Below are 18,069 nucleotides of genomic sequence, written 5' to 3' on the forward strand. Positions count from 1 at the left end.
GACCTAGGAGATTAACTGAAGGCGTGTTTTACACCTGCTGCGCTACAGCATTGTAATCTGTCTGTTACGGAAAGAATGAACTAGCAGCTCACACGTTAGAACTGTAAACACAAGTTTATAATGGGTATGAACTTAACGGACATGATAGCAATCATCTGCTACTCTTTTACGCACCTGTGTTTAGCTTCTCCAGTTGTGTTAGATTTTAACCGTCCAATATCATCATCATCATGCAAGAAGAGTTCAGATGAGAACACAGGTCGCAATGGTCTCAGGATTTTGCACAATATGTCTTAATTTTTCTAAATTGAGTATGTAGCAGGAATGAAAGAGACAATTATGGGCTTCCAGGTTAATGGAAACAGAAAGATTTCTTCTCAATGTAACTGTGGAATTATATAGAAAGGTTGAGTATATTTAGCATAAAGGCCTCAACACTTTGTACTGATGCAAGAGATGCATCGTTTGAGTTTATTAAGAGGTTTTTGCGGTGCAAACAGTATTAACAAATGTTCTCAACTTTCAGATAAACAAGATGCAACAAATGATTTAAGGCCACAAAGTAGTGACATACCATTAGTCAATATTACATAGCCGCTGGGGAGAAGTCCAGTATATGACAGTGATAAACTGTTTTCATTTGCCAAACAATAACTAAATACCACTTGTCAAAGTGGCACACACTTATAATCACAGCTTCTTTTGATCTCGGTGTCACACTGATTATTTTACACAAAGACATCAACTTTGCTTTCAGAGTGATCACCTCAGATCTCCCCATCCATGCATTTGACTACGAATGAATAAAGTGGTGTGCAACTTGACAAAGCAGCAAATGGACTGTGATGGCAGTTTTTGTTTAAATAAACACTTTGAAGGAAGCTATTTTGTTTCTGCAGGTTTATTCAATTGACCGCAGAGGGACTCACAGCGACACACAGACACCTGAGCACTTGCAAGTCTGAACAGTACAGTGACCAGAACAGTGTCACATCAATATTTCTTGGACTGCTATTACAGGGACTTTCTGCTCAACGAAAGGGCTGTTTTTGTCTTTCTAATCAGGCATTCCTATCTGAGCTATGTGCTTTCTCACTTTTTTAAAACAATCGTATCGCTTCGCATACTGTTCAAGTGTGTAATGGTAAATTTAGCAGTCCTACATGCCTTTGATTTTTTGTCCCCAAATAGTGGTATCATGACACACATTCCAGCAGAGACATCACTAAGGTCATGATAGTCAGATACTCATTTATCATTGTCTTCTTAGAAAGAAGATACATAGAAACCCACTCACACACACATTTGAATTCCATTTGCATTTGGTACATCAAAAGTAGTTATTGAATAACTTGTAAGGGGGAGAAAAACTGCAGGAAGAGCTTAACTTCATACCTGTGTAATATGTGTGCACAACAACTTTTAAAATACTTTTTCTGCAAATCATTGACCAAAGTGAAGGTTAACAATGTGCTCAATATTCATTGCATCATATTCAAATCATTGTGAGGGTATCCAGTCCTCCAAATGTGAAGAACATTTTTTTTTACATTAACTAACATTTTAGCCATTAGAAGGGAAAGACATGCTGTTTGTGTGTTAACCTGTTAGCATTTCCTCACTTTCACATTCAGAAGACAGGGACCAAGCATTATATCATTTGGATTAAGGTTTCCCACCTAATGAATGTAAGTCCAGTACTTTACTCTACTTGTTTATGGGTCCCACCAACTCCTGAGGTAAATATCTATCTCTTTAGCTGCTAAATGTTGTGCTAATATTCACCAGTTAGTCTCTAACTGTCTCTATTGTTTGGTGCTGAGCAGGTTGTGTCCAACCTTAAAACAGCTGCTTGCTTTGGCTGAAAATGAGAATGAATCATCGCATGAACTATGACTCACTATAAAGCTCCCTAAAAGTGAGGGGAGCTTTAAATTTTTTCCACATTTTCATTTTCCACATAGCAATTTGACCCAAAGCCAAGTCTCAAGTCCAGCCTGAATTCTTAATATAAGAAATACCAAGGTAGCTTTAAACAGTTAACTTTCTAACACAGTCCACCCCATTTCCTGGAACATTTCCTTCGTTTAACAGACGCACATGGAATTACACAATCCTGCCCAGGGGAAAACCGGAGATGGCATATTTAAGCGTCAAAGCAATGACGACTCTTTGCACTCTCACTGAATGCCTTCAGGCACATCATAACACTTAGTTACTACAGCCTCACACATTGACACAGACCGGCAGAGGAGCCACACCAACTATACAAACATGGAAATCAGCAAAGTGTGTGCAGTGGCAGCCCTGTGCTCCCTCGTCATCCTCACCACCTTTATCGGCAGCACAGAGTCAGGTGAGTGCTTCAGCTATTACTGCTCGTACATGTGGAGTACCCTGGATTTCTACAGTACTGAATGATTTCTGTTATCCCTGTCAAATGTAGATTTAGGTTATAGGAAAGGGAAAAGTTCTATATTGTCTTTTGCTTTATATTATTACATGAAGTATCTGCAAATCTTAAAGCTCTAACTAACAATATAAATAATTTTGTCTCACATAGTGAAAAGCAAGAAAATGAACTTTTAGTGTTGCTATTTTGTTTAAATGTTGCATTTCCAGCATCTAAATGAAAAGGTTGTTCATATTTTGTTTACAATTAGTTTGTGTGTCTTTGCAGCGAGCTGCTGCCTGAGGTACGCCAGACGTCCGTTGCCATGCAAACGGCTGCTGGGCTACACCGTGCAGAACATCAACACTTCCTGTGACATCAATGCCATTATGTGAGTTAACGTGTCATAGTTTCCTGTCAGGATACAATGTTACAAATCAGGAGTGAAATTATATCACTTAAGAACAATAGCATAAAATATCAAACCGGTCAGGTCTCTGATATTGACTTTTTAGGCAAGTTGTCCATTATATAAAATAAAATGTGCAGAATAGCCTACAAGAAGAATAATTTCATCATCAATTAATCTGCAGACTATTTTCTCAATTGAAAACATTGAAAAATGCCTTTTACATTATCTCAGAACAGTTAAAACCCCAACATATATTTATTTATTTATGTTTTAAATGATCACATTTGAGAAATTCTTTCCATAGACTAATCAATTATTTGACTAATCGCTTTGTCTCTAGAATCAGGATCTGAATCAGAAAGCTTTATTGTCATTGAACATGGCTCTAATGCAACTCCCCTCAGTGCACAGTCAATGAAGATAAAAAGAAATAAGATAAGATAAAAAGACACGCAGGTAATAATAAATAATTTACAAAAAATTCACATGATTAGTTAAAAACTGGAATCAGCAGGAGTAAAAGGATATTGCACATATTGCACAACTCAGACTTACATAGGTTATAGTAGTATAGTAGTGGGTTGGGCTGTGTATCTGAATCGCACAACACTCCATTACTTGTGTTTCCAGGCAGTTAAAGAGTGACCCAAAATCAATCATGAAGCACTGCCGGACTTTTTGAGAGCAGCTAGTTCGGATAGGGTCACTCTGTGTGAAGTGACACTGTAAATAAGTATAAGAGACACTCTGCAGGTAATATACAAGCTGACAAACTGGAATGAGGCCACAGGAATGAGACCACAGGGAGGGAAGGTGTCTCGTCAGCATTCATGTGAGATAATTTCCTCATTGTTTTCTTGGATCCCACAGCTTCCATGTTCCAGGGAGGTTTGTGTGCGCCAACCCATCAGCCTCATGGACACTGAGAGGGATTGGCTGCTTGGAGTGAGTATACTCATGTCTCTCTGTAATGTAGTTTTTCCTATATTCTTTTGGTACTCAAACCAAATGCTGAACCAAATTCATGTTATGTTTCTATTTTTTACAGAGAAAGGAGGCGGCGCTTAGTAGAGGGAACCCGAGGCAACAACACATCAGTTTAAACTCTATACAGCAGCTAACGTCTGCAGCATATGACTCTTCTCTTTACACATTCCTGCACCCAAGAACCCAATATGCCAGTGAAAAAAAATGTAACTTAAATCTTCTCTAATTCTTTAACAAGAACATTTTTCTTATGTGTGTTCTGTTTTATAAACAGGGGAGTGTAGTATTCTTAATACATAGTAAACTGTAAGCTGACACTACAGTATCAACAAAATGAAAAAGGACACATTGTTTTTTAAAGGTTTTGCAATATGTTTTGTATATTTTGTCTTGATGTTGACCAACTCTGGCATTCTGATGTTAGAGAGATAAAGTATGAAGCACTGTCTTCTCAAAAAGCTGTAATTGTTATTGATATTGTCAAAGATTTTATTAAAACAGAGGTGTTTAAGAAAACTGACAAAATGGGTTTCCATACATTCATGTCCACACAGGTCATTTCATAGCTTCAACACAACTTTTTCAGCTATGACATTTAAAGAATACTTGAAATTGAGACTTGAGCATTTCATTTTATTTATATAGAACAAATCATATGAAAAGAAGGAGAACGTTTTTGTCTTAAAATTTTTAAAATATACATGGGCAAATTACTACTGTAAACTGATAAATCAGTCAGTAAAAGTCAATTAGACTGCAAGAAATCAACATGAGCACTTTGAAATATGCAGACGCAGTAAAATAGTAACAATACTAAGACAAGAGGACAGATTTGAAAGAGAGATTGTTGTCTGGCTAATAATGAACAATAAAGTTGCAATAAAAATAAAATAATAATAATAATAATAATTTAAACAGCAGATTCAGAAATGCATGTCAAATTAATCAATGATACATTAGCCCTTAAACCCCTTAACATACACTTTTCTCCTTTTAAATATTCAAACCTGAGACTTTATTCTATTGTTACCTACTACTTTGTTCTTACTCATTTATTATGTTTGGAAACCTGAAGAAGTTGTTTTTGTGCCTGAAGCTGCACAGACTTCAAAGGTAATGAAACTAATAATTTTAATATTATGTAATGGAAAACCTTCCTGCACCCTGTCTATTAGAGTGAAATGAAACTGCGGCAGGTTCACAGATTGTATCACTGCACAGCTGACTGTTTGAAAAAAATTATCTGAAAGGGATCTGTGACTTTTATCAAACCCAACAGGCAAGTAGAGTGGAGATGTGATATTTGTTTTTTGGCACAGGATATACATTCTGCATATCAGACCCTACATCTCAAAACAAACCATAAAAATAACACAACTTACTTAAAATCACAGTAATGTCACAAATGATCACAAATAAGCATTATAATTATGCAAAACATCTTTGTTGACCAGAATTTATTAAGAGTGTGAAGATGTTGGAACTCCAAAAGTGGAAGCTTGGCTGTGATATCATATATTATGTGAACAAGCATATATACCTCAGTCATGCCTCCTCTATATCTCCTGTATACTTGAGTCGGTAATATTATTAACCTCTCCATGTGAAATCTTTTTCAGACCTGGAATTAGTTCAGAAGCTCTTCTCTGAACCTGCTCAGATTTTCTATATGTTTTAATTTATTGAGCTAAAGTATTTTTGATGAGGTGATGATATTATATATACATTGCAGTGTATATTTAATTCTCTGCCACCTATTTATCTGCCATTATGTTCACTGGCTCAACAGAGACGTTAAAGGCACAGGAGCTCACATACTCAGTCTTGGAATGGAAAAATGAATAAGTCATAACTTGGGCTTCCAGTTTGGTGGCATAGACGGTTGTGGCTCCTGATTTTCCATTTCAGTTTGCATATAATAGCAGGAACCTCCTTCAGATGTACCTTTGGCAATTTAGTAATAAAACAAATTCCTAACCAGTAAACTGCTCTTGGCTGTGAACCTCACACAGACAGGATTGTATTTCCTTTCTGTCACGGTCTGTCCACGACAGTGAGGCGGAACCTGTCCTCACCATGATCTTCTCCGCTCTTCAGAGCCTGGCAGAGTTTCTTCCAGAACAGCTCGGTGTGCTCCCCGGCCCGCGGCCAGCTCAGGTAGGTCCGCCTCTTCAGCATCTTCCTCATGCGGTAGAAAGGAGACAGCTGAAAGGTGGGAATCTCCTCCAGAAACACCAGGATCAGCACGTCCTTCTTCTCATCAAACAGACGGAAGCTACACCAAAGAAAAAGAAGGATGGCTGAGGAAGAGGTCACTCATCATATCATGCTGTGAGATTTCTCTTTAACCCAGTAACTCGAATGTTTTCATCATCCATTAATCAATCTTATATTGTTATTTATAAACTAAATGTTTTGTCTCTAAAATGTAAAAAAAAGACCACCACAAGTTCTCAGATTTGAACTGCTTGTTTCGTCTAATCAAAAGAAAAAATCCCTGAGGTATAAAATTTACAATGATACGTGTAAAACAAGAAAAGTTGTCTGAAATATTTTTGCTTCTCCTGTAAGTTTTCAGTTTCAGACTTGTCTTGTTTAACATTAGGGCAAAGCTCATGATGATAGTAACAACATGTTTTTTTTTAAATAAATCTTACAGAAACAAGTGTGTGATTTAACAGATTATTTCACTCATGGCATAGGGGAGACCAAGGAAGGTTGTAACATGAGTCAGTTGTGACAAGTCCAATTTCTCCAATGTGGAACGAATCACCTGATTCACCCTGTAGCAGGCCTAGCCAATTTTAGAAAGAAGAATTTGATGAACTTGCCAGGAACTCATCAAACTTACATCATGTTGATTGTGTGCCTATGTCCCTCATGCAAGTTGTAAGTGCTAATGTTTCGTCTGTACACTGTAAGGTAAACTAGTTCATGGCTAAAAGAGCCTGGTTTAGTTGTAACAACAATGAAAATGTTACAACCTACTCCAAGAAAAAGTTGTGTTTATTTATATGTTTTCTTACACACACAGAAATGTTGAATTGTTTTATTATTATGTTCAAATGTTATTGTAGGACCTGTAGGCTTCCCTGGAATGCCATATGTCTGTCACCACTGTGATGATGCAAGAGAGACATGCACAAACACACACACTAATGTTCAGCTGGTGCACATTAGCACATTTTATTTAATTGTATAGTTATGTTAACTACTATGACTGACAGTAATACTTGAATCACCCTTCCCTGTGTTTGAGACTTCACTATGCATTTTCTATCTGTGTTGCAGACTCTGAGACGCAGACAGAAATGTCAGAAATGTTACAACCCTCCCCGGTCTCCCCTACTTGCTACAATTTTGGTGTAGTATCTGCAAAAAAAAAGTAAAGTGAGTTTCAGCTCATTTGCACGTTATCAGTTAGTGCATAAGAAAACTTGGAAGATCAAAAAGAAGACAAAGCATCAAGATGCAACGGAAACAGGCTGACTTTTTCAGTTGGACACTTTAAAAATGCAGCTGTTAAAATTAAACAAACATAAAAGACATATTTCCATCATATTTTCTGCATTGTTTTCTAGTTAATATCTGCGCTCCATTTGGATGTAAACTTGACTTTAGACTGGCTCCTTTTTATGGGTACATTGTGATGTATGAACAAAAAAATGGGAGAGAGCCAGATTCAGTATTTTCACAGTCACCTGTTTAGAAATAACCTGCCAAGTCAGAGTGTGATAGGTTCAACCTTTCAATTCCTTATTCCAATGGCTCAGTATTAAAATACTTAATGTGTATCAGCAGTTCATGTAGAGTATATAGCCTCACTCTAAAAACCACCTATTATACAGAATAAGCATAGTGGGAACAGCCAGTGTTGGATTAATCACACAAACTGGCTTCATACGGAGTTAATGAGGGGTTATACTGCCACCTGTCTCAGCTCAGAGATGTTTAAAGTCAGCTGACGCTTTACCTGGCTGCCTGGATCTCTCTGGAGCACCACTCACTCTCGAGGTATCTGCGACTGATCACACAGATGGTCTTCCTGCTTCCATAGATGCCATTCGTAATGTTGTCTATGATCGGTCTACCTGAGGAAGAGGAAAGGAAAAAAGGAATGAATCATAATCCATAGTCTTCTGATGGCACAGTGTAGGAAGTACTATGGTGACACCTTGTGGAGTACAGATGACTGTAAGTAACAGGCACCATCAGGGATATACTGGGACTGAAATTCAGCCCGGGACTTTGAGACGGAGAGGCCTTTTATGCGAGCGCCCTTTTGGGGGGGGTGACAAGATATATTAGTGTTTTTGTTGTATACAGTGAATCAGATTATGCTGAAGACCTTCAAGAAACTTCAGGATGACACCTGCCTCTTCAGTTTGTATAAGCAAGGCAGCTCTGCACTGAACCAGATCAGGTCAGGCAAGCCTGAGTCAGTCAGAGGGCTAAAAATAATTAAATATACTCAAAAACTACAATGCATTGCCATAAAATACAGCAGTGTGTATGTGTGTGTATAAAAATCAAATCCCTCATCTCTGAGTAGGCCTCTCCCATTCTCAGCTTCCCCTCTGCTTTTACTGATTGTACAGTTACATATGCACTAGAAGGAAATCAGTAATAAACATGACTTACAATTATCCATTCTCTAATTCTTAAGACACACTGCCTCTGTACCTTTCACTGTTTTGTCTGGTTGCATTTATCTTCTCCTCCTACTGCTCCTCCTGTCCCTTCTCTCCCTCCTCATCAACATGACTGGGGTCATCATCACCCTGTCCCTGTGCATCACCTCCACAGCTAATATACATAAAGACATTATTTTGGCACATTTAGCTGCCTCTTATGCCAACATTTTTTCTTTTTTTTACTGTCTCTGTTGAGCCTATCACACAGCCCAGCGCTGACTTCAGCCCCGACGAAACGTTTGGAGATTAAGTTCGCTCCAAATGGAAAGTAAACTTCTCTGATCAGCCCAGTTGAGCCAATCAGATTTCAGCAAAAACGAAGATCGGTCCAAGATGGGAGGGGCCGTTTGTACACCCCAGTCAGACCAACACATTCTCCTGAACTTTGAATTCTTACACAGTGAAACAAGTTATCTTGTAGCCTAAAGGAGAGACATATTTTGTTTTTAAAGCCGGTGGACCATAACGCACTGCAGACAGTCCATTAAAGTTGTCATGGTCAAGCTCTAGAAAGCATCGCAGGCTGATCTTATTTATTCTAATATCTATGGATGAAATATGTCTTTTATTTGTTGTATGACAATGAAATTCATCTTTATTTCATATGCACTCTTCTGTATTACAGCTCTCTACCGGGCGGCACAGTTTGATACATGTACAAAAAAGCAGCACATTTGGTTTAACAGCTACATTTATGAAGACAGAGGACAGAGGTGCTTCTGCCTGTTTGTGTTTGATCCAGTTAGAGGACACCAAGAGCACACTTTGCTTTGCTATTGTGAAAATATACATCTTAAAAAGCATTTTTTATTTATTTATAACTTTGTATACATGTTTAAATTATCAGTCTCTGAATGCCATCACCATCACCAAGCTTCATTTAAGACTCAACGTTCATTTTGACCTGAGTAACTGTCAAATTGTTGGAACGTGCTCAGCATTGACAATAGAAAATGTGAAACTTCTACATAGGTAAACAAGACTAAGCGTCTACAGCCATGCTGACATTTAGCTTGTTCAACACTGTTGTTAAATAGCTCAGGCTGATGGGAATGTAATTACTTTTGCAGGTATTGATGAATTTAAACTTTGACTTGGATATGGTGCTGGATGAAAAATTACGCCAAAGATATTATGATTCATCCTGAGGGGAACATGAATGTGTGCAAATGAATTATAAAAGCAAAAGAGACATTGTTCTAAAAGCTAGTAATGTAAACTTACTGGTGGCACCAAAAGAAAAGTCAGGAGATCACTGAAGTCATTAGTATGTTCATGGACATCTGTACAAAATTTAATGGCTATCCAGCTGATATTTCTGTCTGGACCGGCCGACACGCTGACACAACAACAGACTGGCATTGCTATTGCCATCCCAAAATGCAACTAGCATGGCTACTTCAGTGGATTACACTTTGAATTCAGACTTTCCCATTAAAGCTCAATTGGGGCAAATAGGATCATCTTACCTGGCTCAAAGTCTCGATGGTGCAGACACAATCTCCAGCCCTGCTCTCCTTCCAGTTTTGGCAACAGCTCTCTGATTACCCATGGCTCATCATGGTTGTTGTAGGAGATAAAGGCATCATACTGATAAGGAGCTTGCTTGTTTCTATGTTTTGTGTCAAAGAGCAAAGCCAAGAAGTAGTAGTAGGCGTAGACCAGTTGCCACCTCAGGAAATGGCAGGTGAAGGACGCCACCATGAACAGGAGGATTATGGATGTGATGGAGACAAAGTAGATGAAGTCTATGCTAACTGAGCAGGAGTTGATATTGAGGTCCAACAGTTTTGTATCTTTATAGTCTGGAGGATAGTTGCACCCAAAGTTGTAGGCGTCAAAAACTTGCGTATTGGTATTGTTTTGCGTCCACTGGAGGAACCAGGCGTTATCACAGTCACAAGTGAAACTATTGCCTTGAAAATCCATATAAATAAGAGCTGGTAGGGACTTTATTACTTCCTCACTGATTACTGAATACATATTCTTTCTTGCCTGAAGGAACTCGAGATTAGTAAGGTTGGCTTCTATAAAGAAATCTAGAGACTGAAGATTTGTTCTAGATATGTAGAGGCTTTTTAGGCTTCCAATTGGGGAAAACAAATCCGGAGAGAGATCCTTTAGTTCATTTGAGCTAATGTCAAGTGTCTGCAGTCGAGGCGTGTAATTAAACATATCTTTGTGCAGGTACAAAAGTTGAATGTTCCTGATATTAAAAACCAATAGATTTGTCAAACCTTGCAGGAAGTTACGAGGCAGCTGGGACCTCCCCCTGTAGTGTTGTGCAGGAATAGCTAATGTCTCCAGAAGGGACAGCTGAGAAAATGGTGGATTAGGCAAAGCTGAACTGTCTTTGTACTTAATGTGATTGTCCCTCAATTCCAATCTTCTTAAATTTGTCAGAACATTAAAGCATGTTTTTATTTCCTCTTGTTTAATCTCATTATTTTGCAGCTGAATATCTGTAAGACTTGTCAATCCAATAAAAGACCCCTTTTTAATGGATTGTATTTGATTTTGATGCAATGACAAGTTCTGGAGTGACTTCAGACCCTGAAAGTCTCCATATTCAATGGCAGTGAGTTTATTTTCATTCAAATGCAGTCTTCGAAGATTTGGCAAGTATTTTTTAAAAGCACCGTTTAGTATGGAGATTTGGTTGTTCTGTAGCTTTAAAACTTGCAATCCTATTAAATCCTTGAAAAGACACTCTTGTAGAGCTGAGATTTTATTATTATACAGGTTGAGCTGTCTGAGCTTTGTCAGATTGGCGAAATCGTGACATCCGAGTGAGGCGATGAGGTTAGTGCTGAGATCCAGCTCTGAGAGAGTTGGTATATTCCTTGTGGCAGCTGGAACGGATGCAATTCTGTTACGACTCAGACTCAAGATCCTTAAACCTCGAATAGATCTGAAGGCCTCATCTTGGATATTTGTTATGTAAGTACTTGTTAAATCTAATTCTGTTACATTAATGCACAACTGAAACATATCTGAATCGACAAAAGTGAGATTGTTACTTCGGAGTTGGAGTGTGGTCACTGACGGGATGGTGCAGGAAATGTTGATCAGTGCTGGTAGTCTGTTACGTTTCATTCCATTCATCCTCAGTGAAGTCAGAGAACTGAAGCTCCCTAGAAATGCTTTAATGTCATCAGGCAAGTGAAGCCCACTTATATCAAGAGTAGACACTTGACTAAGAAAAGTCTCGTTACGCACGTCCCATATCATCTTGTGCTTTTTAAAAGAGGCGCCCATGTTAAACCAGGTGAGATTTGGAAATACATCTGCAGTGATCCTAAAGGCTGCAATGGAATTTTGAGACAAATCAAGGGATGTGAGCGGTAGTGAGCGGTTTGTCAGCTGCCACGAATTAAAAACGGTTAAGTCGTTTCTTTTGATTGACAGAACTCGTAGATTTGGCAGGTACTGTAATGTATAATTAAATTTTGTTATGCTGCGCAGTTTATTGCAAGAGATGTCCAAAAACCTCAAGCTTCTCAGTGACGTGAAAGTAGCAGATCCCACACTGTTGATGTGATTATTGTTAATTCTTAGCTCCATGAGGTTGCGCAAACCATCAAAAAGATTATCCACAAGTTTATCAAGTTTGTTATTGTTTAGATTTAACTTCTTGAGGGAAATCAGATTGGCAAAGGCTCCTGTATCTATTTTTGAAATTCTGTTTCGGTTTAGATCTAACTGTGTCAAAAGTGATAAGTGTTTGAAATCTGATGATTGTATTTTTATAAGTTGGTTTGCAGACAAGTCTAAACCTTGCACGGTTGGGGGAATATCTTGAGGAACAGCTGTGAGTTTACTCTTGGTACATATGGCATTGTTGTAACTGATTCGGCAAGACCTAAGTGAAAATCCTTCGACTGGAATAACTAATCTGTTGATATTCCACAAGAGTAAAGTAACACTTAATATATAACATTTTGATCCTCCTCTTGGCTTCATTTTCTCCTTATTCACTCCAGGACCCATTTTTAAATCTTCGTCTCAACCAACAAGGAATTTCAATTTCTCAATGGAAAGTCCACTTGGTGAATAAAACTGCAGAAGGTCACCCTTAGAATCCAATAAAACAAACAAATAGTCCATCAACAAGAGTAACAAAGAAGAAATACTCTTCTGAATGATCATGTAGGTTTGGTAATTCCTTGTGGAAACAGAAAAAGCACAACTGAGTTCAGACAGTTTCTTTAACCCTATTATAAATGGCACAAAACCAAAAAAAAACAACAACCAATGACGAAAAGAACAAGAAACATAATGGTTCCTGATACTCACTGTGTCTCACAAAGAAGAGCTGATTAATCACAGCTGTCGTATTCGCTGAATACTGTGGCTTCCTTTGCTCAAATAAAATGTTCCTCTCAGATCAAAAGAGTTGAAATGATATCTCTTTCCATGTGACACGAGACGTTATCACATTTCCTCTTGTCTCCTCAATCTCATGAATCGAGTGAGGAAGTGAGAGTAGCTGGCACAGCAGGCTGTTCCTTGTTATGAGCAGCATTAGAACTTTTTTTGACTTAAATTTACCATATATTCAAGCCTCTCCCTTTTCAATGAAAACAAGACCTCCACATCAATCGTGTTATAGGATGCTGTTGTGTTTAAACCTTTATACATTTCTAAGAAATATATGAACAACCTCAAGGTTTTGTCCTAGATGTTAATTCCCTTTTTACGCAAATTAGTCAATCTATCCTCGATTCCCTCTTTTACTTCTTTTTTTTATGTGTATACTGGGAGTTGTGATTTGATTCACTTCCTCTAGAAATTCAAGTAATGACTGGCAAAAATCAACCAGCACTTTCTCTTTTCTGCTGCCTGCCGAAAAGAGAAAATAAGGACTGTCGAGACATTTTGCTGCCCAAATTCATTAAAACAACATGAGGTACAGACGTGGTGCATTAGTAAACAGAGACTCTGTGTGAACTTGAGTAATTACATTGATGGTAATTAGTTTTGGTGTAATGCTCAAGGTGGTTTCAGACATAAAAGATGTTGTTCTGTAGTGTGGAATATTATGTATATATAAACCATAAAAATGCCACATAGTATATGGAATACAAAGGGATTACAAAGTGTTTGGACATAATATATAATTATGTTCTGGAATTTCTCATATCAATCTTCATCAATAATAATTATCAGTATTTAAACTAAGTGTCAGGTGTTGTAACCAATGGTGGAATAAGTATCGAGATGTTTTACTTAAGTAAATATTGTAATTCCACAATGTGAAAATACCACAGTGTAAAAATACCAAAGTAAAAGTACAAAAGTATAAGCATTAGAATATACTAAAAATATCAATAATAATAATAAGCATCACTGACGTCATAGCAGGTAAATGTAGCTTAATTGGTAATGATACACCATCATTTATTATTATCGATTATATTTTGTATCAGTAATCTGAAACTACAAAATAATTAAAGCTGGCAAATAAATGTAGCAGAGTGAAAAGTATTTTTAAAAAGTAGATTGACTTGTACTTGTACCGTACTTGAGTAAATACTATTACATGTAGTTACATTGCACCTGTGGTGACATTTTTGGTTGCCTCAAAGAAAGCAATAATCGATTAGACTGATTAAAAATGATAAATGATATTTATTTACAGAATAATAAAAGGTGAAATATTTACAAAGAGATCAAATAACAAAATGCTAGGACAAACACATCTGTTCCAGATTAAAATGAGATATGAAATATTCTTCAAAAGGTATTATCTTTCATGGCATATCAATTAAAGAATTCAGTCTTATTTAAAGAGCATTTTCACCTGTCAGTGGATGATTCGAGAGCTCCCCTCATCTCTCGCTCAAAGAGGAAACTAACTAAATGCCTCTCCCAACATTTGATTTTTATAACCCTTGAACATGCCACGTCTTAGAAATGGCGGACAAATTAAAAAAATTTAAAAAACTAAATCCTCATTAGGTAAAAAACACAGCTTTACCCGTTGTTCCTTATCAAATAATGTTGTTAGCAACTCTTAATGCTCCTTCCTGTTATTCTCAGTCCTGGATTCCTGCCTGGAAAATCCTCAGTGAAACAGGGTCCACTTACTGACTGTGCACACTTTCCTCCTATTGTGGCTAGTCTCCTGTTTTCAAACAACCTAGTTTAAAAAAGGTCTCTATCCTCAAATGACTTGCTGTGTCACATACTAAACTGATTTTTAAACTATATGTGAACATTTATGCTACAGATTCTATGACATTCAGCTACACACATACTACACACACCACGGGTGTTAACAAACTTAACTGGTCTCTTGTCTTAAAACAATGACTGAGTCCTGATAACTTCACAACCTTTAGCTGTAATTCATTACAAATGATGCCACTGAGAATTAGGGCTGCACGATTGGAGAAAAAGTCATATTGCGATTATTGTGGACAAAAATAATGATTTTGCCACATTGTCAACAGCTTTTAAAAATTTAAAAAAGTTCACAGAAAACTCTAATGTGACTGGTGCAGTCTCTGCTGAGTTACTGGTATCTACTCATGTAGACACACAAAATGACCAGTTGGTTTAATAAGCTAAAAAAGTCCCCTTTAATGTAATATAGTAATTCAAAATTATGTCATTAAAGGGGACTTCTTGGTTCAGGAAAACTTAATTTCACTTTGTCTCTGTTTGGGAAATTGTTGCACAGCATAAGCAAAATGCTTTCGGTTTTAGCTGGTAGAAAAACAGCTTCTGCCTTTTAGATTAATGTTTTGAACTTCCATGAGTTTCATCAATAATCAAATATGTATTAGTTGTCTTTTTAGCAAGCCAGCAGTTTATAAATAAAAATGAGTCCAGTCACCTCAGTGTAGAAATATAAGATTTTCTGAATGTTCATATATTCTCTAATCCCCTTTTCACTTCCTCATCCAAACAGTTCATTAATCTTTAGTACCTTCATTGATTTAGCTGCTTTGTGTCATTGTTGTCCAGCTGTGAATATTCATCTAAAGTGGTTAATAATTGTATGCGCAGGACAACTGGGACTGCACCCAAATGCTGAGACAACAGGCATACTTCTGCAGTTCAGTGATTCGTTGTGTGATAGCTTACAGGCAGGGAAATACAGTTCCAGGTAACAGAAACTAGCATGCAAAAACACACAAAGGAACTAGGTACATGGCAACAAGGGTGAAATGGCAAGGAAGAAAGGAAGTGAACTGGTAGATATCATGAGTGGCCAGGGGCAAGTTCAATTACAAAATATCTTGCAGCGGTTTGCTACGGCTGAACAAATAGACTGTATGCCACATTATAAAATTGGGCAGAGATAGCGAGAGAGGTCAGAAGCTGAGTGTGGAAGGCTGGACATCCTCACCCTCAATGGTTGCCATCTTGGCTACGTTGCAGAAGTGGAGGTTGCAACGGTTGCTCTGGTGAACACCAGACTATTCAAATTTAATGTTTTTTCCCCACTATGTACCACTAGACTGTTGTCAGAACCATCAGGCTTCTTATTGGGTTAATATGGTGGTAGTTACATGAGTCTGTATTTACAGAAGTATCTAAATTGACAGCTTACCGTTCCAATACTTTTGGAGGGGACTGTATCTAAATAGACAGCTTAAGAATCTACAACCATGCAGCTCTGTGAGGTTGTAGGCTACTTATAGCCATAGACTGTATATAAGAAATGGACGTAGTCATCGTAGCCATTTAGGTAAGTGTAAGTTGTAAGGGTACTCTACCGAAAGTGTGTGGTGGAAACGCCACTGTAGTATGTAGTCAGGCCGCCATGAGCCTCCAGAACAGCTTTAATTGCCGTGTGCGCGGCTAGCTAGCTTGCTTAGCTTGGTGTATCTGTAATTATCGTTAACTGTCATTTTAACATGAATGATAATTTTGTCTAGCGAACAACAGGCTTAAAACTAAAAGTACTCACCAGAGAAAATGAACAGCCAACTCCTAATAAACTTTTTTAACGGCGCTGGTTAAATTTACACAGTGCCGTGGGTACTAGTCACTCTAGCCTGATTGACAGGTTGCCCACCCTGAAGCATACTCTGCTTTATGGTCTATTTTCCTCTAAATGGGACCATAATTTACTAAATGAACATCATGTTGTATAGAAGAAGACTTGAAACTAGCGATTGAGACCATAAACTCATTGGGGAAGTGTTTACTGAGGTAATAAATCAGCTGAGAAGCAACAAGAAGAGTCGCCCCTGCTGGCCGTTCAATGGAATACAGATTTAAGAGACTTCTGCATTTGCCTCTGTTCTCTGACCGGAAACTTTCCGCTTGCTTAAAGCCACAGCGGTGCTTTGAGCTAATTGCTAACATGCTTACAGTGACAATGCTAACATGCTGAAGTTTAGCAGGTAGCCTACAGTATAATGTTTACCCTGTTCTTAGTTTACTGGGGTTGCATGCTAACATTTGATAATTAGATAGCAATCTATTACATTGCTCATGCTTTTAATGGCTTTTACAATTACAAGATTTGTTTAAACTGTAGATATAGTATGTTGTTGGTCATTGTTGCACTTTATATATTTATTATATGTACATAATTGTTCCGTTTATTTGACCTATCTCTGTTCAGCTTTGTTGTCCACAGTGATTGGTTTAGGGGAGACCGAGATTTAGAGCTGTTGCTTTCGCCTCCACTTATGAACCTCATAGCTGTGACATTGGTTCCTTTTCAGTGGTGTAACACGGACACCGGCCTGCTTGTCATCATAGAAACAGATCATAAGGTTGTGATGTTTAATCTGGCTTCAGTCATATCTGATGAATTCCCTTCCACACACAGCTCCACTGCTCACAGGAGCAGCTACCGTCTTGCAAGTGGCTATCACTCGTTTAGGCTACATCTGAGCCAAAGTAGCACATTATATAATAAATTTATCCCACTTTTATTTTTGCTGATCCGAAAATGATCCTATCAATGATTCAAAACCACGGATCGATCCGAACTGTGAGTTTTGTGATCTGTTGCACCACTACTATTCATATCTTTCTGTATATTGTTCTGTATGTAAGTACACTTGAGAGTAACACTGAGTCATATTCCTTGAATGCGTCCTCTAGTGATGTGTCAGGAAAGGATGGGAGCTGGCCCATCTGAGGATAGTGATTCTTAACATATCACAATTTTTATCCATCAGTATAAAAGAATATGTCAATGTATTGCAGATGAAGAATCTTGCACATTTATTTCTTGCAAAAAATAAGAGCACAACTTGGGCAGCGACCAACAGAAGTGGTACTAAATGCAGAGCTGTTTGGGAGCCGAAACAGCCAGCTCTTGGAAAGGAACAGAGCCGTATGATCCGGCTCCGTTTAAAGAGCTGTAATTCCCATCACAAGCATCCAATTTCAGGTTTATGGGAATCAGCATCACAGAGAACCTGACATGGTCATCTCACATCTCCAAGCTGGTGAAGAAAGCTCTTGTCAGCTTTTACAGAAGAGCAATAAAAAAGTATCCTGACTGGAAACATCACAAACTGGCATGGGATGTGCACGGCCCAGGACCAGAGGGTTCTGCAGCGGGTGATCAAAACTGCTCAGAAGATCATTGGTACCCATCTCCTGAGCAT

At 38.0% G+C, this 18,069-nt stretch overlaps 2 protein-coding genes across 3 annotated transcripts; one reads left to right on the plus strand and one right to left on the minus strand.

The window, feature by feature from the left end:
* The first annotated feature begins 2,127 nt into the window (after window positions 1-2,127).
* On the plus strand, window positions 2,128-4,316 carry ccl20b (chemokine (C-C motif) ligand 20b). Its single transcript, XM_038731791.1, has 4 exons — window positions 2,128-2,356; window positions 2,681-2,783; window positions 3,675-3,749; window positions 3,853-4,316. Exons 1-4 carry the CDS (start codon window positions 2,275-2,277, stop codon window positions 3,905-3,907), a joined length of 315 nt encoding a protein of 104 aa, XP_038587719.1. The 5' UTR covers window positions 2,128-2,274; the 3' UTR covers window positions 3,908-4,316.
* An 87-nt stretch (window positions 4,317-4,403) lies between these two features.
* LOC119912535 (toll-like receptor 13) lies at window positions 4,404-12,836 on the minus strand. 2 transcript variants are annotated; one of them, XM_038731778.1, is made up of 4 exons: window positions 12,782-12,836; window positions 9,955-12,559; window positions 7,765-7,882; window positions 4,404-6,066 (listed from the first exon to the last, which is right to left on the minus strand). In XM_038731778.1, exons 2-4 carry the CDS (start codon window positions 12,473-12,475, stop codon window positions 5,826-5,828), a joined length of 2,880 nt encoding a protein of 959 aa, XP_038587706.1. In that variant the 5' UTR covers window positions 12,476-12,559; window positions 12,782-12,836; the 3' UTR covers window positions 4,404-5,825. The 2 variants fall into 2 exon arrangements, with proteins under 2 accessions (XP_038587706.1, XP_038587698.1); XM_038731770.1 differs by having other exon boundaries at window positions 9,955-12,650; window positions 12,782-12,833.
* Window positions 12,837-18,069: the final 5,233 nt, after the last annotated feature.

Source organism: Micropterus salmoides, unplaced genomic scaffold (assembly GCF_014851395.1).
Source record: "Micropterus salmoides isolate LMB-PRFRI ecotype aquatic unplaced genomic scaffold, ASM1485139v1 Ms_hic_scaffold_1, whole genome shotgun sequence".
Taxonomy (NCBI): Eukaryota; Metazoa; Chordata; class Actinopteri; order Centrarchiformes; family Centrarchidae; genus Micropterus; species Micropterus salmoides.